This window comes from Oppia nitens, unplaced genomic scaffold, assembly GCF_028296485.1.
Source record: "Oppia nitens isolate AA-2021 unplaced genomic scaffold, nextdenovo-longstitch-racon4-pilon3 scaffold5_pilon_pilon_pilon, whole genome shotgun sequence".
Lineage (NCBI taxonomy): Eukaryota > Metazoa > Arthropoda > Arachnida > Sarcoptiformes > Oppiidae > Oppia > Oppia nitens.
Genome location: NW_026533243.1, coordinates 7,840,001 through 7,864,728, shown reverse-complemented (window position 1 = coordinate 7,864,728; position 24,728 = coordinate 7,840,001). Strand labels below are relative to the sequence as shown.

Genomic DNA, 24,728 nt, shown 5'->3' with positions numbered 1-24,728 from the left:
ATTGAGAGACAAGCAAACCATTTGAATGGCATTTTCAGGTGCTATCAGTGCCAACCATTAAACTATGTGTGTGTCTGTGATGTGTATGTTTGCAAAAAAACTCGGTGAGAAAAAGTCTATACTATATTGAAGATTAGATAAGAGAGAGCAAAAAATTTGCCTAAAATGACATTTTAGATGACATATGCATAGCAGGTAATAGACAGTGATTTGGAGACTTAAAAACACATTTTGTCATAAAATAACATTAACGTGAAAACATTTAGATAGAGAGAAAATAAACAAACATCAATATTATACTATTTATTATATATTGCTAAACCATTCAAGATATGATTAAATTTATAAAATGATTTATTATCTGTTATTTAACTCTCTTTTATTCACTCATAACAATCACACAATATTATTATTATTTTTGTTTTAAACATTGGTCGCAGTCATCAATAAGGTATAGATAGGTATAGACAAAGACATTATAAGTTTAACAATTTTCTTAAGTATAATAAATATGCATAAAATTGAGAGACAAAAAAATAATAGATAAATATTTTTTTTAGTTTTTAATTATTTATTGGGTATATGTGCCATATATTATTTATATATATACAGTATATAGATAAATTTTTTGGTCGTTAAGTTATACGCCAATGTCGTCCAATTTATTGGGTTCAACCATTTACCCCTACAGTCAAATAATAGGTGTTTTTATTGGTATTTGACATTTGGTTTGGACATTAAAATATAGTGACAGCCGAGTGGCTCCTATTATGCATACAGACCTAACTGACACATCTCTGTGTTTATATATATATATATAAACTATAGTATATATAATATATATATTGTATGTTTGTATATACTTAGTTGGTTACCATTTGAGACACACTATTATTTTTCATAGCCATTGGTCGTAAATTTCTATGGTTTAGCGTCACTGTTAGTTCATACATATATAAGCCGTGTGTGTGTGTAGTAATGGTTTCTAGTCGTCGTCATAGTCATAGTCATAGCATTTTCACTCTCAAAACGACGCTATAAAACTTCATTCACATAACTATTTCTTTAATTTTGATAATAGTTGCTCTCTCTCTCTCTCTCTCTCTCTCTCTCTCTCTCTCTCTCTCTCTCTCTCTGCCCTTCGGCAAAACGACAAAACAGAGTGACATAAGAGAGAGAAAGAGAGAGAGTTCTAAAAAAATAACTAAAATAATTATCCAAACGAAACAAAGACTTTCAGAGAGAGAGAGAGAGAGAGAGAGAGAGAGAGAGAGAGAGAGATAGAGAGAAAGAGAAAGAGAGAAAGATATTCAAAACTCGTTATTAAGTCTCAGAAAAAGTACTGAAAAAGACAAAGACTGAAAAAGTCGAGTGAAAATAAGAGACACTAAATTGTATATAAAATTTAAATGTTTGCTTAGGTTTTGCTAAATATTTTTTTATAGTATCTTTAGTTTTCAATAATTTGTAACATAAATTATACATAAACTGATAAAATAAATAAACCAAAGGCTTGTTTGCTAAATAACATTGATATTATGGGCGATATATTTACACTATTATAATAGCATTGAATAGTTAAAGAATTGAATATTATTTTTGAAAAATTATTTTTGCAATTATTGTGTTTGTCGTAAAATATTTAAAAATATTAATTATTTTTCTTCTTATTATTATTTTCAGTATTTACAACCAATTATACAAAATACTGTATTATACCCAATCAAAAATCATATCCATACATGTAGTACAGTATACGGTATACAAATGCATAGGCGTAAAAACTATGGTTAATAAAAAAAACTAAAAATAAATAAATGTATATACTGTATATACTGTATATACTGTATACAAAATATATAAATAAAACTAAGATAATATACAATCAATTATACAGAATATATATCACATTTAATGTCTTTAATAACAATAGTATATTCAACAACAACAGCTCACACAGTGTTATCATTAACAGTATTAACAACAGTGTAATAACTACTATATCTGATTGCCTGAATCGCTCATTAATCAATTAAAACAATAATAATCTGATTTTCTCTCTCATATATAATAATAATATTAATAAAAGTAATAATTCATATTTTTTAATTCCTATATTATTTTTTTATATGTTGTATAATATTTATATGTATTTATCCATTGTTTTGAAAAAAGTCACTGACTTTTTGTTTGTTACTTAAGTTATTATTATTATTATTATTATTATATTATTTATATAGTTTTGTAAGTATTAGTTGAATACATAAATGGCTATATGTTCTGCATTTATTTTATTTTTAGTTATATATACAATATATATATATATATATTCATTTTTTATTATGTTTTTTCGAGCGAAAGGTTTTATTATTATATTCTATTAAACAACATATATATATATATACAGTATATAACAGTATATTATGTCAAAAATTGTTATGTAATACATGTAACATATAATGAGATGAAAATTGTTATATATGTTTATATGTGTGTTTAGTGCCGACTATTTTATTTTTTGCCTCTCAAACACATACAGTAAGATCAGAGGATCAGTTATTTAGTTGCTTTAGTTTTTTTAATACTTTAAAAAATAAGTGATGAATATCTGACACATTATTGTTGTGTTTGGCCTATGAGTATGTGTGCATTACTATCCCTCTCTCTCTCTCTCTCTCTCTCTCTCTCTCTCTCTCTCTCTCTCTCTCTCTCTCTCTCTCTCTCTCTCTCTCACTCACACACACACACACACACACACACACACACACACACACACACACACACACACACACACACTCACACACACACATACATAGATACATAACAATCTCTCTATCGATTTTAGGTATCTTTTTTCTAATCTGCCTTAAACTGGTGATTATAAACCATATATTTAATATAACAATTTTTTGTAGTTTATATAATGTATATATAAATATACAAAGTTATATAATTTAAAATTTACTAAAATAACATTTTTTAGTTATTTAATATAATTGATGGGAACCTAAATTGATTGAAACAAAAGAGTATGTATTTTTTAAAAATATCTGTATTATTATTAAACAGTTTGTGTTAAGCAAACTATTAAACAATATAATATGTATTATAATGAATCAACAAAACACATTAATATATGATAAAATGATTGGATCCCTTGCATTAAATTTATTTATATAAACAATATCATAAAATTAATTAATAATAACGTTAATGTCAATTTAATAGCACCCCTGTATTGAGTTATGGCTTATAATTAAATTATTGTTAGTAATATAATATTATAACATTTTATTGTATATTATGAGAGAGAGAATACAAGAGGAAAGGGTTGTATGTGTATGTGCTGTCAGATATAAAATATAGCAAAAAATATCGATTTAATTAAAATACAGTAAAACTGTGTGTAAAAGGGATGTCAAGTCTAAGCATTAAATTATTATATACAATGTATTAATTAATAGGACGGTTAGCAAAAAATAAAATTAAAATAAAATAAAAGACAGACTGACAATTGAGATAATTAATAAAATTATTTAATATTAAAATGCATTTAAATAATACACGAGTGAAATGTGTTTGAATTTTTATAATAATAATTATAATAATAATGTTGTCATAAAAATTATCATATTAAATATTGTTTTTTTTATATTTAACCATTAAATACACTGGCACTAAAAATTATAAGTTTTAATATTAAAAATATTAATATAATATGTATTTTAAAGTTAATTTAAAATTATTAAAAAATAATTTTATTAAATTTTCTTTTTTTTATCTACATTTAGGGTCATCGATATACACATAATAACTATAATAATATTGCGATCAAATATTACAAACTGATTATCACTATCGCATTAGCATCATTTCTATTAACATATTGATCAAATCATTTTATATTTTTTGTTGGTCACTGTTTTTTAACGGTTATTACCAATCATTATAGTGATTATCTCTATACAAAAAAAATAACGATTGTCTCACTCTCTCATCTGAATCTGAAATTATTGTATGGATCAGACATTCATCCATTAGGAAGAAATCAAAGAAATTGTTGTATTATATTCAAAGAGCTGAAAGAGAATAAGTGAACAACGAATTGTTTAAAAACACAACTATCCTCTCGAACTGGTAGTCCAATGGTTTTGGTCGGTGCGCTTGTCTGGTGCCGGAGCTCGTGGTAGGGGAACAACCCATAAGATACGATAGCCACACCTCAAGTCAGATAACATTGGAGACAAGATTATGAATGTTAACAGTGCTATGAATTGGTAGGTGTTTCCTCTCTCTCTCTCCATACTCCAAGCGATAAGCACACAGACCATAACTAAGCCGTACAGTCAGTCAACTGTGCTGTGAGGATAGTGTGTTGGTTTTGGGAAAAAGCACTGGTAGGCACAGATATACACAACATTTTGTACGGCACATACACGCAGAGCGCATATAAAGACAGACATATATACAGTACACTCTCTATCTCTGAGTGCAGCGATATATCTCTGATGAAAAATTCATATCATATGTGCACTGAAAATATCTCCCGATTTTTATTTACTGTAATTATCAAGAATTTGCTGATTGATTGATATATATATTTGTTTACAAATTATATTTTATTTGTGTATTGACTACAAGTTTTTTAATGACACTTGTGTTTTATTATATGTATCACTTATTATATCTATAATTATTATGTGATAACAATAGTTACGATAATAATAATTATAATCTTATTAATTGTTTGACTATCAGATTCAGTGAACCATTATATTGAATGATAAACTTCAAGAGAATCTGATTGTAAGATCAATCGATTTGTTATTATCTCATTTAAAGACACGATGTGTTAATGTAAATGATTTGATGAGACAAATATTGATTTAAAATTTTCAACTTAACATAAAAAAAACTTTCACTAAATTTTATTAGTGAAGCATTTTTTTGCATTTTTTTGTTGTTGTTTCATAATATTAAGTGACAATTGATTATCATATGATAATGATGGACACGCTGTCGGATCAGTTCAGCCTTCAAGATCTGGTGGCACAGAATCATCACCAGCATCACCATAACGTACAAATTGGCGACACACCGGGCGGTCATATGCAGACGTCGGGTGTTGTCCAGGGACACACCAATAGCCAAGTGTTCTCATCACCCCATCATCACGTGACCACACTGTTACCGCCGCCCGGCATGTCATCCATGAGTTCACATCATCATCATCTGCATCATCTAAATGCCATGAGTTCGGCCAACTCGATGGCCAGAAATACCAGCGATCAGCTACAGGAAAATAGTTTACATAAGAGAGGTTTGAATTTTTTATATAATATATGACATCCCAAACAAAACACACACACATCACATACATATAATACACACCCGCAGTCCCTATAATTTTTGTCCTATGATATTGAGTTGCCTTTAGATTCATTAATAAAAATAAGATATTAGTTTACAGATAGATGTTTATACAGTATATATATATAATATTCAATTATTTTATTAATATTTTAAAAGGGGTATAAAGTTAAATAAAAACTTATATTAAGTAATCGATTGATTTTATAAATAGCAATAATAATATGTTTCAAAGTAAAATAATGATAAGACAGCTAAATATATTTATAAACATAATATAAGAGGTTTGCATACAACCTAACAATTGTAGTGTATTGTGTTTGAGATGAATATAAAAACTGAGTTAAAAATGTATATACAAATAAATATACAAATAATAGCAATAATAATAATCATAATATAAAAGTATTTTAAAAGCTTAAAAGTCAAACATTAGGAGACTAAATAATAATAAATAATAATAACTATTTATAAGCCGTTTTGCATCGGTATATATCTGGGCGTACGTACGGCACATGTATTTGTGTCCATCAAATCACTTGTATATAAGCAAACAATATATACAATGTATTGTATTATGTTGTGTGCATAACAAAACATAAGTAGTTTGCATTTTTTGATGGCTATTATGCACACATTATAAGTGCAATATTGTCTCGGGGAAAGGCATCAAGTTTGATGGCCAGCCCGTTTTGCACCAGTATGTATCGTGGGTATGGGTAGTGATGGTGGTGGTGGTGTGTGTGTGTGCGCCCATCGGCCACATAGTGTTGCCATTTAACATGTCCATCAAATTTGCTATTTAAGGCACTGTTTGTATGACTGACAACCATAAATTAAATATAACACCAGCGCTTCAAACTACATGGTGAGGGCTAACCAGGACTAACAGTGCTCTCTCTCTCTCTCTCTCTCTCTCTCTCTCTCTCTCTCTCTCCTGTAATGATCTACCAGTGCGGTCAATCATTAAATATAGATGAGATTTATTTGACTAGCACTGGGCTCAAGGCATACCATAGACAAACACATACACAAAGTGATTGAATATGTGTTTGTTTTGTTATAATGTTTAGTATGCCTGGGCTTTGACAGACACCACCACTAAAAGTATTCATTATTTTATAGCTATTTTTATTAGATATGCTATTATTATTATTATTGACATCAAAAAAAACATAACACTATAGCCTTACATAACTTATTTACTGTATTTAGTTATATAAATATAGAGATAGAGAGAAAAAGACACAGAAATTAACCTTTAGTTGATTTGTGTAATACCTGTGTTTAGTATATACAGTATTATATATAAGTTATGTATATAATATATAATCAAACAAATCATAGGAGAGTGTAAATCAATTTCATTGTATTATTATAGATTGTGTGTGTGTGTGTGTGTGTGTGTGTGTGTGTGAGAGAGAGAGAGAGAGAGAGAGAGAGAGAGATAATTTTACAGATATCATATAAGTTATACTAGCGATTGTTGGTCATATTCTAGTGCATAAATATACTGTATACATATATAGATATACATAAAAAAATTTAAGTGAGTTATGGACCAGAATTTTCATAAGTAATATCAAAACACATTTTGTTTTTTTTAATTTTATTTTATGCACACAACAAACAAATCAAGTTTAAAACAAATATAATACACTATTTTTATAATAAAAAGAGTGTACTAACAAAAAAATGTATGTATAATAGTAACAAAAAATCTTGTCTCTTATCGCAAGTCATAGTTCTGGGCAAAGAATCTTATATATAGTGAGAGATCAGATATCTAACCATTGATATGATGGGAAACACCGAAAATAAAAACACCAGAAGTTGATTATATCTATGAAAGAGAGAGAGAGAGAGAGAGAAAGAGAGAGAGATACCATAAGATTTTTTTATTTTACAGTAAAAGCATTATCTCATAAGTGAATTGTAAAAGTATTATCTATTTTATATATATATATACATAAATGTGATATTATTTTCTATAAAAATGAGCAAAAATTTCATTTTCTTGACATTGAGTTGTGTTTATGTATTTTATATTTGAAAATAGTCACTCATATACAGTATTTATATTATATATAATACCAATACATTTAAACAGTATGAGTGTATGTTTTATTTTTATTAGTATTATTATTATAGATATATCTTCAATGTTATAGCAACAAAACAAAAATAGCTTTTTTCTCTCTACTGTTTAAACACATTTATATCATAAAACAAGTGAATGAATCATATATTTTTCTAAATTGGTTAGCAATTTATAATATATATAGCAATGAATATAGTATTATATTTATTATACAATATATATAAGAGTTATTACATATGATATATCTATGCAATTGTGCTAATTTGGTAGATTTGAAATCATAATTCAAACGTAAAGTTGCAATAGATTTAACACATTTAAAGCCAAAGGCTAACCGCCCTGACTGTCAAAATTGGTTGAAATTGCGAAAAACCAGATTCATATACCATCTCTCTCTCTCTCTCTCTCTCTCTCTCTCTCTCTCTCTCTCTCTCTCTCTCTCTCTCTCTCTCTCTCTCTCTCTCTCTCTCTCTCTCTCTCTCTCTCTCTCTCTCATGTAGTAATGCACAAAACTATTCAAATCGTGAGTACTGACTGTTTCAAACACACACACACCATATAACAAGCCATATGCCCGAACACTGGGATAATCCTAATTGTTTCTCTCGGATAGTTAGTTATCAACAAATAAGTGTAGTTATTGTGTTTGCCACCAGAAAAATAAATCTTATTATTTTTATTATTACTATACTGTATAACTGAAAAAGTATTATTATTATTGTAATTGTTATTTTTTTAAAAAAATAAAAATGTCTTAAATTTCTCAAAATTCAATTACACTCTCGACAACAATGTGTCGGTGTTAGGGGTCATCACTAAAAGAAAAAGAAACGGTAAAGCATTTCATATGTGACATAAAATTAAGTGAATAAACAGTGTCACACCATAGGGGAAAGTTAGTTAGTTATATATATAGTATATATATACACACTTTTCAAACATTTTTCATTTTTACAATTTTCCGGTCGAGTTATATGTTTGTAAAAGTAAAAAAAAATTGAAAGACAGAAACCCGAGTGCAAAGACATAACTGAGCAAAACATTTACACCCAAATAATTTAGTGTTACATTAGACTGCAAAAACATATTATGACTGAATGGGTATCTTATTTTAAGACACTCTAAATACCAGTGCCCTTTCCAGCGGACCAGTGCCATAGTGTCATGTAATGCTAGTACTGTATTACATATACAGTACTTTGTATAATATGGAAATGCCTGCAAAATATGGGCCACACGCCGATGCCTTACCATATATACCACGATATGTATGACACCATACTGTGAGCGGCTAAACATCACATATATATATATATGATGTGATACTATATATTTCATGTATCACTCACTCACTCACTCACTCACTCACTCACTCACTCACTCACTCACTCACTCACTCACTCAAAAATTGTCTGCTAAACTCAGTATTAATTTTTCACAAATCTCTCTTTAAATTTTAACCTAAAAACCACAAAATTTTACTAATGTCTCATCTCTTATATAATTTTAAGACACATAGAGTTATTTTGCACTTATTTGGTAAGATTGTACCAGATTTGACACCAAAAAGCAAAATTGAAATTTTATACAATTTATAAAAAAATACATTTGATATAATTTTAAATATTTTTTATAAAAATTCAAAATTTTCAATATTATGTAATTAGAGTCCAGACTAAAATAAAATTTAATTAAATTTAATTATAATAATAGTAATGCAAGAGAGAGAGAGAGAGAGAGAGAGAGAGAGAGAGAGAGAGAGAGAGAGAGAGAGAGAGATTAATAATGATTTAAAGATATATATTACTAAATAAATGGTGAACTAAATGGTTGTTAATTTATTAAAATCTTATTTATTACACAAAAAAACATTGATAAGTGCTTTAGTTATACAGTATAATGAGTTGGACTGTTATCTAAAGTCTCGTCAGTTAAATCATCTAATTATCATAACATTTATTTCATTCAATAACCCATTCATCGTTGAAATAACTAGATTTTTTCAATTAATGATATATCATAAAAAAGTTGTGATTTAAAAAAAATAATTTTTTAGATATTCATAACAGAAAATACAGTACAGTACTACACATTTGGCAATGAACCGCTAATTTGTGATTATATAATCAATTATATTTGCAAATATAATCTTTTGTAACAACAAAAAAACATTATCTGTTTGTGAGATATCTAATAGTTTTACATATTATTTAAGTCACTTTGTATTTATATATGAATGGGAGGGAGCATTGTTCCCGAGTATCGGCTCTCTCTCTCTCTCTCTCTCTCTCTCTCTCTCTCTCTTGTAATGTCTGTGCTGTATATATTCAGATATTAAATATGAGTATAGTATATGCGTTAAATACCAGTGCCCTGAAGGCTATCTATATTAGAGATCAAAAAAGTTTTTAAGAAAGAGAGAGAGAAAAGTTATATCAACTCAATTAAATAGCATTTTTTTCTTTACAAAAAAGAAAGATATTATAAATTTTTGACTTATTTTATGCCTTAAATATCGCAATAAATGAGCTAAAGATCATAAACTCAATAATAATTCATAAATCTTTTAATATAATATTTTTGTTGTATTTTTTTCTCTCTGAAACCCAAATATCCGAATATCTTGATATTAGATATATTTAAAAAACATAGTAATTATTAAAATAAACTAATTAATTAATAATATTTATATATTATATATTATATTTGTGTTGATTAATAAAGTATTTTCTACATAATAAAAAATTATATAGAAAATTGGCATAAATAAATGTAATAAAATATATTTCTATAGTATCTGTTTATATGATAATTAAAAAATATTGCTATAAAAACCTTTTTTTCAGATATATCCTGTATTTGCATAACATTTAATTCTATGCATAATTTATTGCATTTATTACAAAATGCGAGAAAATTTAATATAATTTTGTTTCAATTTAATTTTTATTATTAATTTGTTTGACTGCAAGTCAATCGATAAAGCAATCGATTAATAAATTAAACAAATTTTTTGGTTGTTTGCATACAAAAGGGTGTTTGTGTACACAATTTTTAACACTAAACCAAAACAAAGAAACAAAAAAAAAACAATAAAATAATTTTAAATTTGTTAATTGATATCTATTTATATATGTAGATAATTTATATAAAGATAATTATTATATTTATATACATGAAATTAATAAAATACAGTCAACTATCCCTTAAGCTATTAGCTGTAAAAGACATGAAATAATATATAGATTTGGACTGTTATATACAATAAATATATTATCGCACATACAGTTTAATAATTGGTTATTTATTTATCTTTTTATTAAATGATAGCTCGTATGACTAACGGTGGGGTATATCGGCCACACTTTCCCAGTCCATTGCATCCATGGATCTCAGCCGACGGCAAGTCACCAATGGTGCCTCACCCGGCTCATCATCCGTCGGGTGCCAATTGGTTTGGTGCGGCCGCTAAGGGAGCGGTCCATCACTCGAGTCCAGCGGGAATGGACGTTTCAGCACACGGGTCGGCGGCACAGTCGCATTCTAGTCCACATTTGTTCAGTTTTCCTCCGACGCCACCGAAAGACGCCACACCTGACACAGTATCCGGTGGAAGCGGTTCTGCGTCGGGCAGTTCACAGGCCAATGGTGGTCATTCCGGTAACTCACTCGGCAACGATTTTGCGAGTGGCAGCGCCAGTAGTAGCTCACAGGCGGCCATCGCGTGCAGCATCGGTTCGGACACATTGTCATCAGTAGCGGGTGGTGTCGGCAGTGAAATGAAGCCGTATTTTGTGAACGCAGCCACTCATCACAATATGATCACATCCCTGGGATCGGCCTTAACGAACTGCACGAGTAGTAAACCACGAGAAGGTACGAGTAGTTCAGCAAACTTCTCGCCCGGCATTAATCAGAGCGCACACCATTCATATCATACGTCGTCAATCAATCCCTACTATCCCTCACCATATGTCGGCTCCGGCGGTGTCGGATCGCCAACGTCCGGCACTGTCAATGCCGGCTCTCCATACGGTTATAGCCATCACTCCCATCACAGCGCATCGTCATTGCTTAGCTCCAAATCCATGAACAGCTCCGGTAACTCAGGTCAGCACAACAAACAGAGGACTAAGGGAAGGTCCAGCGCCGGTAAGCGCACCACAAAACACACACACAAACTATACACTAATCGCTATTATTAACACTCATTCACTCACTCTCTCAAACACATTAATCACTTACTCATTCACTCATTTATTGCATACTAATTAATGCTAAATATATTAACCAATATTACTATCACTAACTAACCAAATATGTCTAATATATAAAGATTATTAGTAATTAGTATACAAATAATTGTGTCATTTGAAAAGCAAACTAATTATTAAATTTAATGGTGAGAATAACAGTTGGAAATTCATTTTTTTAAATGTAATACCAGTGCCACTAATGTAATATAATTTAATCTCAAATCTAGTATTGATTCCAACTGTGCTGTGATTTTTTATAAGTTAATAGCTATCTATATATTTGACTATTTTTGTATGTATATGTGCTGAACAATACTATATTTATGATTTTTTTTCATACAATAGTAGAGTAATCATAGCATAGAAAAAAAGTATACTATCAAATGCTGTTTTAGAAAAAAATATCGGTTAAACATCACATTTATATACACATTAGAAATTTTATTTTTATTTTTTATATCGTAATTTAAGTTTAGATTTTATTTTAAAAAATATATATAAGACACACACACACACACACACACACACACACACACACACACGCAAACCCAATAAACTCGACAAATAAATCTAATACACAATTCAACTCAAGTATTACTTATTTATCATTAGCAAAATTTATGAGATAACAACACACACACACAGGTATGTTATATATATACAGCATATACGTTATAAATATATGTATATTTGTGTCTCATAACCCCATTTTCAAAGACAGTAAGCAATTTTTCACTAAACTAACTGTAAAATTATATATATATATACAGTATTATAATCTATACGATTACTATTGCACATCCAATAATATTAATGAAGCAACAAATGATTAAAAAAAATTGTATGTCTTTTTTAACTAAATCTAAATCAATGGCGTAATACAGTACATGTAAAATACAGTCTAATGTTATATGAAAAACAAAATATTATTATTATTATTACAATATTTACTATCTATATGTTTACACAGACAAAAAATAGGAAAATTGTTACAATTATGGTCATCGCATATGTATATATTATATTACAAAAAATTGGAATTTTTAAATATATTTTTATTTATTTCAAAAAAGGCAATATATATATATATATAAATCATAAACAACACATAAAATTAAAAGATACATATAAAAACTTAATTTAATAGGATTCTACTTTAGTATATTAAAAAAAATTAATAATTATAATTATTAATACTAAAAAACCACTTAATGAGAAATAAATCATTAATTTTAAAACATTTTTGTTGTTTTGTTTCATCCCATAAGAGTCAATCATAGTGTGCATACATATAACATACATAATATCGTATACACAGCCAAAATACTATACATTTTGAGTCAATAGTAAGCCATAAATCATTTGCCCATAAAAAACATGTAACAACTTATTAATATTTAAACTATAATAGAGATAGACTTTTATATATATAACACATACATAATATAGCTTATTATACTAATACCTTTCTCCCTATAATATAACGCCAACAATACAGTATATCCCCTAATTCTATGGTATGTCATATATTTTACTCATGGATTTGGTGCTAATGCTATGGCGATTAGAGGCTCTAATCATAATTATGATGTGCTATGCATTAATAAAAAAACTATAGTTTTTTATGTTTTATATTTGCATTTTCCTGAAAAAAACCTATCCTTTATTTGTCAAAAAAAACTGTTATACTAAATAACTAATACCTCTTAATGCTAACCATAATATACTAATAATAATAATCACTATTATTATGATTACTGTTTATTTTTGTAAATTTTATATAACATTACGATATACAATATATTGTGTTATAAATTTATAAATAATAATAATAATAGCACTTTGCTTTTGATTGTTTTCAATGATAAGCTTTTTTGAATGCATTTTTTTTACTTCTAATAATATCTATCAGTAACCTTTAACATACCATATAACACACATTATATAAATATAATATATTACAATATTATTAGTAGTATAATTTAAATAATATTATATCACATTTATAAATAATATGAGTGAGAAAAAAACTAAGAGCTGTTTTTGTTAGTGTTATATTTTAAATTATCGTTTTTTAAAATCAGATATTATATTATATAATAATAATAAATAGAGGGGTAATCATTAATTGCGCCAAAAATTACTAAACAAATTAGGCCTTAAAAACAAATACAGACTTTTTTTAATATAGTTGCCAACTCTAATAGTTTTGATAGAGTATTGAGATATGAGTAGTTAGTTTTTGAGATGAAATATAAAACAAATTATTTATTAAAAAAAATATTACAGATATTATTATTATTATTAACTAACAATCTATCGAGTCGTGTAAAACTTGGCTGTCCCCATGATTACAAACAAGCATTTCATGGATGGCTATATAAATCAGATTATTTATAGTATTATATTATATATTAATGTTTTGTGAATATTATTTATGAAAATTATATCATATTATTATTATTAAGCGCCAAGAGATCAGACACTTTTACAGATCGTGTATAGTGTTAGAGGATAGGGATATATAGAGGGATAGGATAACAAAAAATAAATAAATAAATAAAATAAAATAAAAAATCAAATACAGACTAATAGCATGTGATTTAATAAATCAACAACAGCTCCATATATTATTTAATATGTTTTATAAACAGCTCCTAAACCATATAATTTAAAGCATTGAATATATTTTATAGTATATATTAACTGTTATTTTTTAGTTATTATTATTGTTATTATATATGTATCAGTTTTGTGTGTACTCTAACTTATTATTATTATCATTGTTTGTAATCATTGTTTTACTTATATTTGTTTTTTTTCTTTCTCCCTTTTTTTACACATATATTATTCCTTACCTCTGAACCAACCAACCAACTAAACTATCATCAATGATCTCATGATATCCATATATATCCAATCTTTTATGGTGTGATAATTATCATTTGATCCAAACAAACAAACAAACGAAAACTTCGACAATACAATTGATCTCAAAGAAGGTCGAGAGTGCGTTAACTGTGGCGCGACATCAACGCCCTTATGGCGCAGGGATGGCACCGGACACTACTTGTGCAACGCGTGCGGGCTCTACCACAAGATGAACGGTCAGAATAGGCCGCTCATCAAACCTAAGAGACGACTTGTAAGTCATTTTTTTAACATAATATACTGAGACAACAACAACAAAAATTAGCACACATTTTGTCGTCTAATTAAAGCATATTTTACTAAAAAAATTATGTTTTATCTCTCATCACTTTCCTCCTTTCTACACTCTACTACTATGCCATCATCTTTAATGGTGACCTCCCGTTCCCAATCACCCCATATGACGACAACGACAACGACAACAACATCATACATGTGATACAGTCTGCTGCACGTCGCGCTGGGACCAGTTGTGCCAATTGTAAGACAACCACTACGACCCTATGGCGCCGTAATCATCAGGGAGAACCCGTATGCAATGCATGCGGTCTATACTACAAACTACATAATGTAAGTCTCATAAAGACAGTAAAGTACTGTATATATATATATATATTTATTTATCCCTATCCACACATATACATCCCAATCCAATGCTCGCTTTTATAAACGCTTGCATCCCATATAAACGTTATGGACTTATTATTGCCAAACGCTTAGCAAAATAAAATAAAAAACAAAATTTTTGTGTATATTAGCGCACAACCGATAGACACAACACATAGCAATAATATAACAACAAGTTTTTTTTGATGCCATTTATTAAAATATACACGACTTTTGAAAGCACGAAAAAGTGCTTTCAGGTCATTAAGGAAAGGCACGAAATACTTGTAGTGGCCGTAAAAATAGGCACCAAATCATATATAATAATACTTTTGTCTTATATATCCCTCTTCTCTCTCTTCGAAGAGATTCTTGGGCTCAGAAAAGAAATAAAATTAAAAAAAAAAATAAAATTAAGATTTTTGTTTGGCATAAAAATACTATTGATTTAATATTTTTCAACACATACTTACTCTAAACCGAGAAAATTAAATATTAGGCAAAAATTAGAGTTTCAAAATATAAAGTGTTGGCAAATGAGAAACACTGTGTGTGTGTGTSTGTGTGTGTGTGTGTGTGTGTGTGTGTGTGTGTGTGTGTGTGTGTGTGTGTGTGTGTGTGTGTTAGGTCAAGTGTTGAAGATTCCTCCCCTAATCCATAAAACTTTTTTTTTAAATAAGCATTTAATTGTGATTTTTCTTTTAAAAATCATAATAATAATAATTATTATTATTTCTTTTTTAATTTACTTATTGCATAAGTGATAACAATTTTTCTTATGTCTAAATTGTCAGCTCATGATGTTATAGTGTAGTCATTATTTTATTTTTTATTTTATTATATTAAATAACGTTATTTAGCTATTAATTTAAAATTGATGTCACATTTTTCAAAGTAATTTACTTAACTTTTTGAGAGTTTCTTTTCAAAATGATATCACCTGAGATAACACAGATTAATGTATAAAAACACTTATAAAATACTAGTATATGTATTATATATATATATATATATATATATATATATATATATATATATATATATATATATATATAGAAATACAACACTACACTAGTTTTATAGAGATTTTGCTTAATTAGTATTCAAAATAGTGAACACATTTTTTTGTTGATAGCAATATATTTATATACTGTATATTATTTTCTCAATATTCTAAGTAATATTGAAAGTACAGTAATATTTTAATAATAATAATAACGTATACGTATGTATTGAATGGTGTTTGCTATCATCTTTTATTAAAATTTATTAACAGATATCATAATATACCTTAATGTATCTTATATTATAAATACTCACACACATATATATAACTAAAAAAATTGTAGTATTTTTGCCAAAATTAAATATATTTTTCAATAACATTCATGTGATCTGTTGTGTCTCTTAATATATTTATAAAATTGTTATTTATTTATTAACTCTTCACCAAAAAAAAATATATTAATTGTCAGTCATTGAAAATTACACACAAATCCTTGAGTTAAAATGAATATAAATTAATAACATATTTATTATCACTTAATGTGAATTTTTTTTATTACTTTTAATTTTTGTATTAATTTTAATTATTTATTACTTATGGCTAAAAACACACACATATATACTGTATATACAGATAAAATAGTTTTATTGAAATCTTTTTTTCAAATAAATGATTTAAAATGATTTGTCAATTGAAAAAAAATCTATAGGAATTATATATTATATATATAAAACTAATTTTTCAGTTAAATATTTTATAAAAATATTAGAAATGCATTAAAATCGCAAATTAAAAATATTATATCTAATAAAAATAAATGTAATTTTCAAATGACATTTAAAAACTAGTTATTAGTTCAGATTTGACTGTTCGCAGGCTATATATATAAAATACTGTATATAAATCTCATATAAATTAAGTCATTAAATAGTTTTTCGCTTGATATAAGTTGCAAATTATTTTTTATTTTTTGCTAAATAACTGAAAATTAAAATATTAAAAATATCTAATATATTAGTGTTTTTTTTGTTATATAAATATAGTATTTTAAATTAAAATTACGATGACTCATTATAAAATTAATTAAAATTTATTTTAGACACAATTATAAACTTTATTTATATAAATGCAATAAATGCTATTTTTATACAAAACTATTTGACTTCAATTAAAATATTTGAAAATATTTTGAATAATTTTACCAAAAACTTATTATATTCCTAGTTTTTTTCATTATATTATAAATATATATTTGAAAAATTGCCAATAATTGCATAAATAATTTTTTTTGTTACTTTGTTTTGCTCTCATTTTATTATAATATAAAATATAAAACAACATTATATTTACTTTTTGAATGTACGGTGTTTTTATAATGCAATACCAAAATAAATATGTTTTAATATTAAACAACAAACCAAACAAACCATTGATTACACTATTATTTTCTCTTATATAATAAGTACATATCCTATAAAATTTGTTAAATAAATATTAGTTATTCTTAAAGAGAGAGAGAGAGAGAGAGAGAGAGAGAGAGAGAGAGAGAGAGAGAGAGCTTATAAGGTATAAAATAATAAATAAAACATTTTGATAATAATAATCATAATTATAATAATTGCATTCAACACACAATTATCATTTGAAAAATACAATGTATTAGAGAGCATACTATTAACAAATAGTATTTTATAATAATAAATATATTCTTTTAAATCAATGGTTTTTATTTTACAATATTTTTTCTCTTATGTTTTGTTTATATGCTATTAACAAACCATTTATGGCTCCGGGCTTTCAATAATTTTTTTTTCTTTTGGTTTTTTTATTTAGTGTATTAAATTAGTATTGCATTGATTTTATTTAACGAGTAAAATATGATTGTATTTCATTTTTATTATTATAATAAACAGCTTTGTAGTTGAGTTTTTGAAAATTACTGTTAACTTTGTGTCGGTTTATTTTTGGTTTGTATTTTTTTGGTGATTGTTGTGTAAACCCACAAATATTTTTCGTGAAAAATACTTCAACTATGTAACTAATGTGAATCGGCATTTATGGCATACCAGTGCTCAAATATTTTCTTAATAATTATAATATATATATAATATAATATTTCCATAGTATCTCATATATATACTACAGCTATATCATAGATTGTTTGCTTAAAATTATTAAATGAAAACATTAACCCTAATATTAAAATACAAATAGAAAAATTAAAAATAAATAATTATTTTTATTTATTTTTATTTAACTGATACTTAATAATTTGAATATTATTATTATCATTAGTTTTCTTATTATTATTATTATCATTATTCATTATTTGTTAATTTTTTAATATTATATTTCATAATATAATAGAAAAATTATGCATTCAATATACATGAGTGAGTGAGAGAGATAGAGAGAGAGAGAGAGAGAGAGAGAGAGAGAGAAAGAGAGAGAGAGTATGAAAATAAAACAAAACATTATAAATAATGATTAAATATAATATAAATTGAATGCATCAGAAATTGTAAAAATAAAAAGTTTTATTTATTTTTTTTAATTCCTATATTTATATTATATAAATAATAATAGAGAAGTTTAAAGACACGATAATTTATAAATACAATAATATAAACATTTGTGATTTTTTTATTATTTTAAACATTTAGTTTATAATCTCAACTATAAATCTTTGATCTCTTTTATTTAGCCAAAATAAAAATAATAATGTTATTATTTTCAATGATTTTTTGGATCATAAAAATATTTTTAAAAAAATTATATTACCGTTATTAATATGACTATCAATGTACAAAACAGCGACAATCAGATCTGTATATTATTATTATTATTTTAAACAACAATAATAATAAAGCAATATATCCGAGATGTCAGTAAAATATAATAATGATAATAATATTAATGTCATTTATACTATAAAACTAAAAAAAATTCATTTCATTTTAGATTTAATAATCATGTCTTCAATCTATTATATTATCATTCATTGACTTTCTATAACTTCTGTGTATATGTTTTTGTTTATTTATTACGAGAGCAAACTTTTTTTGTAATATTATTGAGATTGTAATCAACACTCACTTGTGTTTAGTGTATATATAATGTTTAGAGACTATGGTATAGGAAATTCATAGGAATAGTATAGTATAGTATAGTGACTGAGTGTTTAAGCGATTAAATCTTATCCAAGTAATAATCTACTATTATTTTGCAGTCTGATTACAGATTCATTCATAATATCACTTATTATTATTATTATAACAGTATTATTATATTATTTTAGCTAAAAATTTATTTTATTCACAACAACTACAACAACAGTCAAAAGCAAACAACAAACAAAAGTTGTTGTTTTAATATATGATATCTTTTTAATATTTGTTTATTTTTAATATGAAATATATTAAACATGAGAGAGATTTTTTCATTAATAAACTGATAAAAGAGTATCATATTATGTGAAAATAGTGGAGCATTTAATCATAATAATAAATACCCCAAAAGTGATTACTAAATACATCAAAAAATTATTTTTTTGAAACAGAGAGAGAGAGAGAGAGAGAGAGTTATCTATTATATAATACAAAACAACATAAGTGTTTGTGTTAATAGATTTTCAATCAATTTTGCTATTTAGTGGTATTCACGATATATTTATTATAAATTGATTTCTCTGTCAGCCCAACTTTTCATAGCCTTAAACCTGTTTTTATGGATTTTAAAAGCTATATAAATGTCTACTAAAATCTCTCTTACCATTAAAGGCTATAACAATTTTAATGGCTATTTATTACTCGCCATAACATTGTGTTGTCTATGGGATCTCCTATGGGCTTCTCATATAAATATATATAATATAGCATCGATTAGGATACACATCATAGTGTAATACAAGTAATGAGAAATTCAAGATATGTGTCCTAACCTTATGCTATCTAAAAATAAGGCACTGGTATTTAACTTATGTTTCGATGATAACCACTGCCACCATCGCATAGACATTAGGACAGACACAGTTGAGCACAAACATTATGTTATGGTTACACCTCATTAGGAATTAATATTTATTATTAGGAATATACTGTATATTATAATTTATATCTAATATTTCGCACATCAAATATGTGTAATTCAAGTATTAGATATCTATATAAAAATTTCACTCTCACTATATATTACTGCGTGTGTGTGTGTAAAGTGCAATGAAATAGACATTACTATACACTGTGTATGTATCTAAAACATGTGCAAAGTCTCACATTACAGGCATAGGCGCCACTAAACATATTGTGAATGGCGTTCAATTGACGGCCAGAGCGAGACTGCCGGTGCCCGAGTGATCATCATATTAGTCGCTATCACTATCCCATAGTCTCATCCCATTTCCCACTAAAATTATTGCCAAAAATAAATGGCTCTCGAAATGACTGTATTTAATACTTTTAGACAAAACACATAATATTTATGTATAAAGAATATGTGTTATTCTTGAAATATATCAATACATTTAAATTCACAATATTATACAGTAATTTAATATACAGTATACTGATATAATGTATACATAAGAAAATGTATACAAAAACAAAAAATTTAGTTTAATTTTTAATCAAAATTTATTATTTATACAACAACAACAAATAATTCTAAATATTTATAAAACAGCAGAAATAATAATTATTATTATTATTACCGGATAAAAAATAAAGTAAAATTTTCAATTCAATTAATCGGATTTTACTTCTAAATAAAAAAATAGCATATATATTATATAAGAAATAATAATATTATTAATACTTATATAACAAAAAACATTTTAAGACATAACGAGATGAGTGAGAAAAATCAATTTATAACAAAAAAATATGGAGAAAAAATATAATACATTTTTCAATATAGCGTTAAAAAAGGATCGCTTCATTATTTATAATTAAATTGATATATAAATAAAATAATAAAGAAAATTTCAGTATTCATTTTAATATTAATAATCAATCACTTTATATACCGGTATTTAATTTTTTATTTATATTTAATATATAGCCCATAACTTTTTTTTTGGTGTATATAATTATTAATTTCTATTTTTCCTCTTATGCTATCAAAAAATAATAAGAATAATAATAATAACAATAACAACAAAAATATTAGCGAAAAATATTAATTAGTTTAAAAATCAATCAATAATAATATACAGTCTTTCGCTGTGTTAACTAATGTGCGGAATTAAACAACAAAAATAAAAATTTATATTTCAAAATATCAATTTGTTTATTATTAATATTATTATTACTTTAGACCCAAAAGCGATAACATTTATAAATATTAATGTTTGTTTGTATATATATATATATATTAATGTATTGTCAATGAAATTAATTTTGTTTGAAGTTCAAGTCCCAAGAGATAGATGATTATAAATTTTAATTAAATATTATATAATCCATATCATAGTTGTGTATGAATTTTTTGTGGTTAGTTATTATGTATAATATTTTGTGTGTGTGTTTTAATGTAAATACCAGAGCACCGGGTGTTTAATTTGCGTGACATTTAATCAAAATATTGACTATCATTAATATAAAATTATTATATAAACACAAATACAAACAAACATTTAAAATGACATCCAATGAAAACCCCTTTTGCTTTCATTTTTCAATGACTTGACTTAAAAATAAATAAATATCAAAACAAATGTAATTCAGTATTGATTTTGATTAATAATTGCTTTTGAAAGTTATTTATTTATTTATTTTTTGTTTTTTAACAATTTTTTTCGTGAAAATACACACATTTTTAGGTATATTTTTAAAACACATTTTTTAGTGAAATAAATAGAAAAAATTAAATATATAAAAAAATGTTAGCATTTTATTTTTCGAAAAAAATCTTATAGAAAGACAGTATATATATATATATTTGTGTGTGTGTGTGTGTGTTGCTAGAGATCCCGGTGCTGAACGCGCCCTACAATAGTGAGTGAGTGAGTGTGTGTGTGTGTAAAGTGAGAGAGGGATTGAAAAACATATATTTTCTTGTGTTAAATAAGAAGAAGATGATGAAGAATGAAGAAGAGATTGAGTATTAAAATAAAAACTAAAATCATTAATCATTGGCTAAAACCTATTTACCCGCACCAGCCGTGTAGACACCTTTCCCCTCAATCTCTTTCTAATCGTGTGTTGTGTTTATGAGTAAATGTGTGTTTGTATTGATAAGTGTTGTATACATGACTTAAATCCACTTAAAAACACACAATTTTTTAAGTTAAATACTCTCTCTCTCTCTCTCTCTCTCTCTCTCTCTCTCTCTCTCTCTCGCATTCACTCACTCACTGTTCACAAGTAATTCATATAACAATTTCTTTTGACTGAATGTTATTTTTTTGGTGAGAATTTGTTGTTTCGTTTACTAACTATCTTATTAACACTCGTCGACATATAATGGGATCTCATCGGTGAACAAAACTAATATACAACTATACATAAGCCATGTATGATATGCTATAATAACATCTGCACCGGCAGTTAGTCAGTGAATAATGTATTATAGTTTACTATAGTTTACCATTTGAGTGTTTGTTTGATTGAGAGAGAAAGTGCTACTACCTATCCTACCTGACCATTGAGTTTTGGCTTATAAATACCCTATTTTGCAATTAGTTCAGGCCGTCAATGACTGTTCCCAATACAGTATTATTGGTACTGTAGATACAATATTATGGTTAGTTAATAAATTGTTAAATATTTAAACAATTTTTTTGCTGCTTCAAAATACATAAATAAATAAATGGTTACAAATTTTTAATTATATATCGGCATAAGAGAGTTTATATCATATACAGTATTAAATAATTTTGAATTTCTAAAATTATTTAACATTTACATTCAAACTATTATTAATACATAAATACTATATAATATGATTTACCGATAAAATTACTACTATTTTTTCATTTATCAACATTTTGTATGATATGATATAATTTCTTTTTATATTGTATTTTACTCACTCTCCTGGTATATTATGCACTGGGATGTCGTTCCCACCCTTTCCTATAAAAATAATATATAAATACCAATGTATATGAAATGCTACTTTCCATGTGTGACTGTCTCCGCTCAGACTCTATGTCTTTGAAATGCTATAAATATTTTTTTTGTATATATTATTATAAGTATCCGACACATGCCATCACAGATGAGCCGATGTGTAACAATAATTATATTTTTTTGGTTTTATATTTATCATTATTATATTTATAGACATTTTCCATTAGACAATGATATAGACGTTTATAATATATTGAATTTCAATACAAAGGATGTAAAACAGCGTGAATTTAGATATTGTTTTATAATTTGTTTTTTTATAAATACATTTTTAATAAATACATTACTTGTTTTTTATTAATGTCTTTATAAATACAATATATATATATATACTGTATATTTAATATATATATAAATATTATTTTTTATGAATTAAATTTATTATTTGTCCAAAACACGGTGACTTATTTAAAACTATGAAAAATATGTATTCAAATTTATTGACACACAAAAATGAGTCCATAAAATCAATTGACTTTTACTTTTAGTATTTTTTAAATATATTAATATGTACAAATATATAATATTTTTAGTTTTTTAACTTTACTTTTAAAAAATGTCATAAATTTGTTTGTTGTAGGTGTAAATTATAGATACAATTAGTACAACAGTGTCTTAAATCAATAGCTTTCAAGTAGTAAATTACTTTAACTTAAAATTTTTTTTAAATACATAAAATTTAAGAAATAAATTATTTATAAGTTGTACTTAAAAAATTACTGTAAAATTTTGGTAAAATAAATCAAACAAACAAAAATGCATATATTGTTATATATATAAATATCATATACTGTATAATATAGTAAAACAAATTGAAAAATTGAATAACTTTAAAGTCAAACATTTAGAATAAAAATTATTTATTTATTCAAAAAATAAATGATAATAATAATAATTTCTCAAATTATTTTTATTATTCAATGTAATGAATTCAAAATTTTTCAATTGTAAGTCCGGAATCAAATAATTTTAATGATTTTCTAATTTAGTTTGCATTGAAATGCAAAGCAAATATTTTTATAAGGATATATATTTTGAAAAAATAGTTCATATTTATAATGATAAAATTGCTGAAAAAAATATAGCGATTACACACCTGTTGATTGGGGTTTGCCATCAAATATATTATCGTTAATTTTTTCAAGTCATTTGAATGGCTCAATATATATATAAATAAATACAATGTATAGTAAAAAGTCAAACAAATTTTTATATACAATAAATATATGGCAATTACTGCGATTACTAAGCCATTAGCCAATATGTAATTATGTAAATTAGGCTAAAGTCTTGCCAGTGCTTTAGGAACGGTATATACAGTACAGTAT

The 24,728-nt window shown here is 25.9% G+C and overlaps 1 protein-coding gene across 4 annotated transcripts in view; it reads left to right on the top strand.

Moving 5' to 3' along the window:
- Positions 1-4,942: 4,942 nt before the first annotated feature.
- Positions 4,943-24,728, top strand: part of LOC128961903 (transcription factor GATA-3-like) — a 26,147-nt gene continuing 6,361 nt past the window's right edge. Inside the window, exons 1-5 of one of the 4 annotated variants that reach the window (XM_054308221.1) lie at positions 4,943-5,320; positions 10,802-11,189; positions 11,307-11,347; positions 14,727-14,879; positions 15,092-15,228. In XM_054308221.1, coding sequence (XP_054164196.1) covers positions 4,999-5,320; positions 10,802-11,189; positions 11,307-11,347; positions 14,727-14,879; positions 15,092-15,228 — 1,041 coding nt within the window. In that variant the 5' untranslated portion in view covers positions 4,943-4,998. Of the gene's footprint in view, positions 5,321-10,801; positions 11,624-14,726; positions 14,880-15,091; positions 15,229-24,728 lie in introns of all 4 variants that reach the window. The other 3 variants (XM_054308220.1, XM_054308219.1, XM_054308218.1) reach the window with 3 other exon arrangements.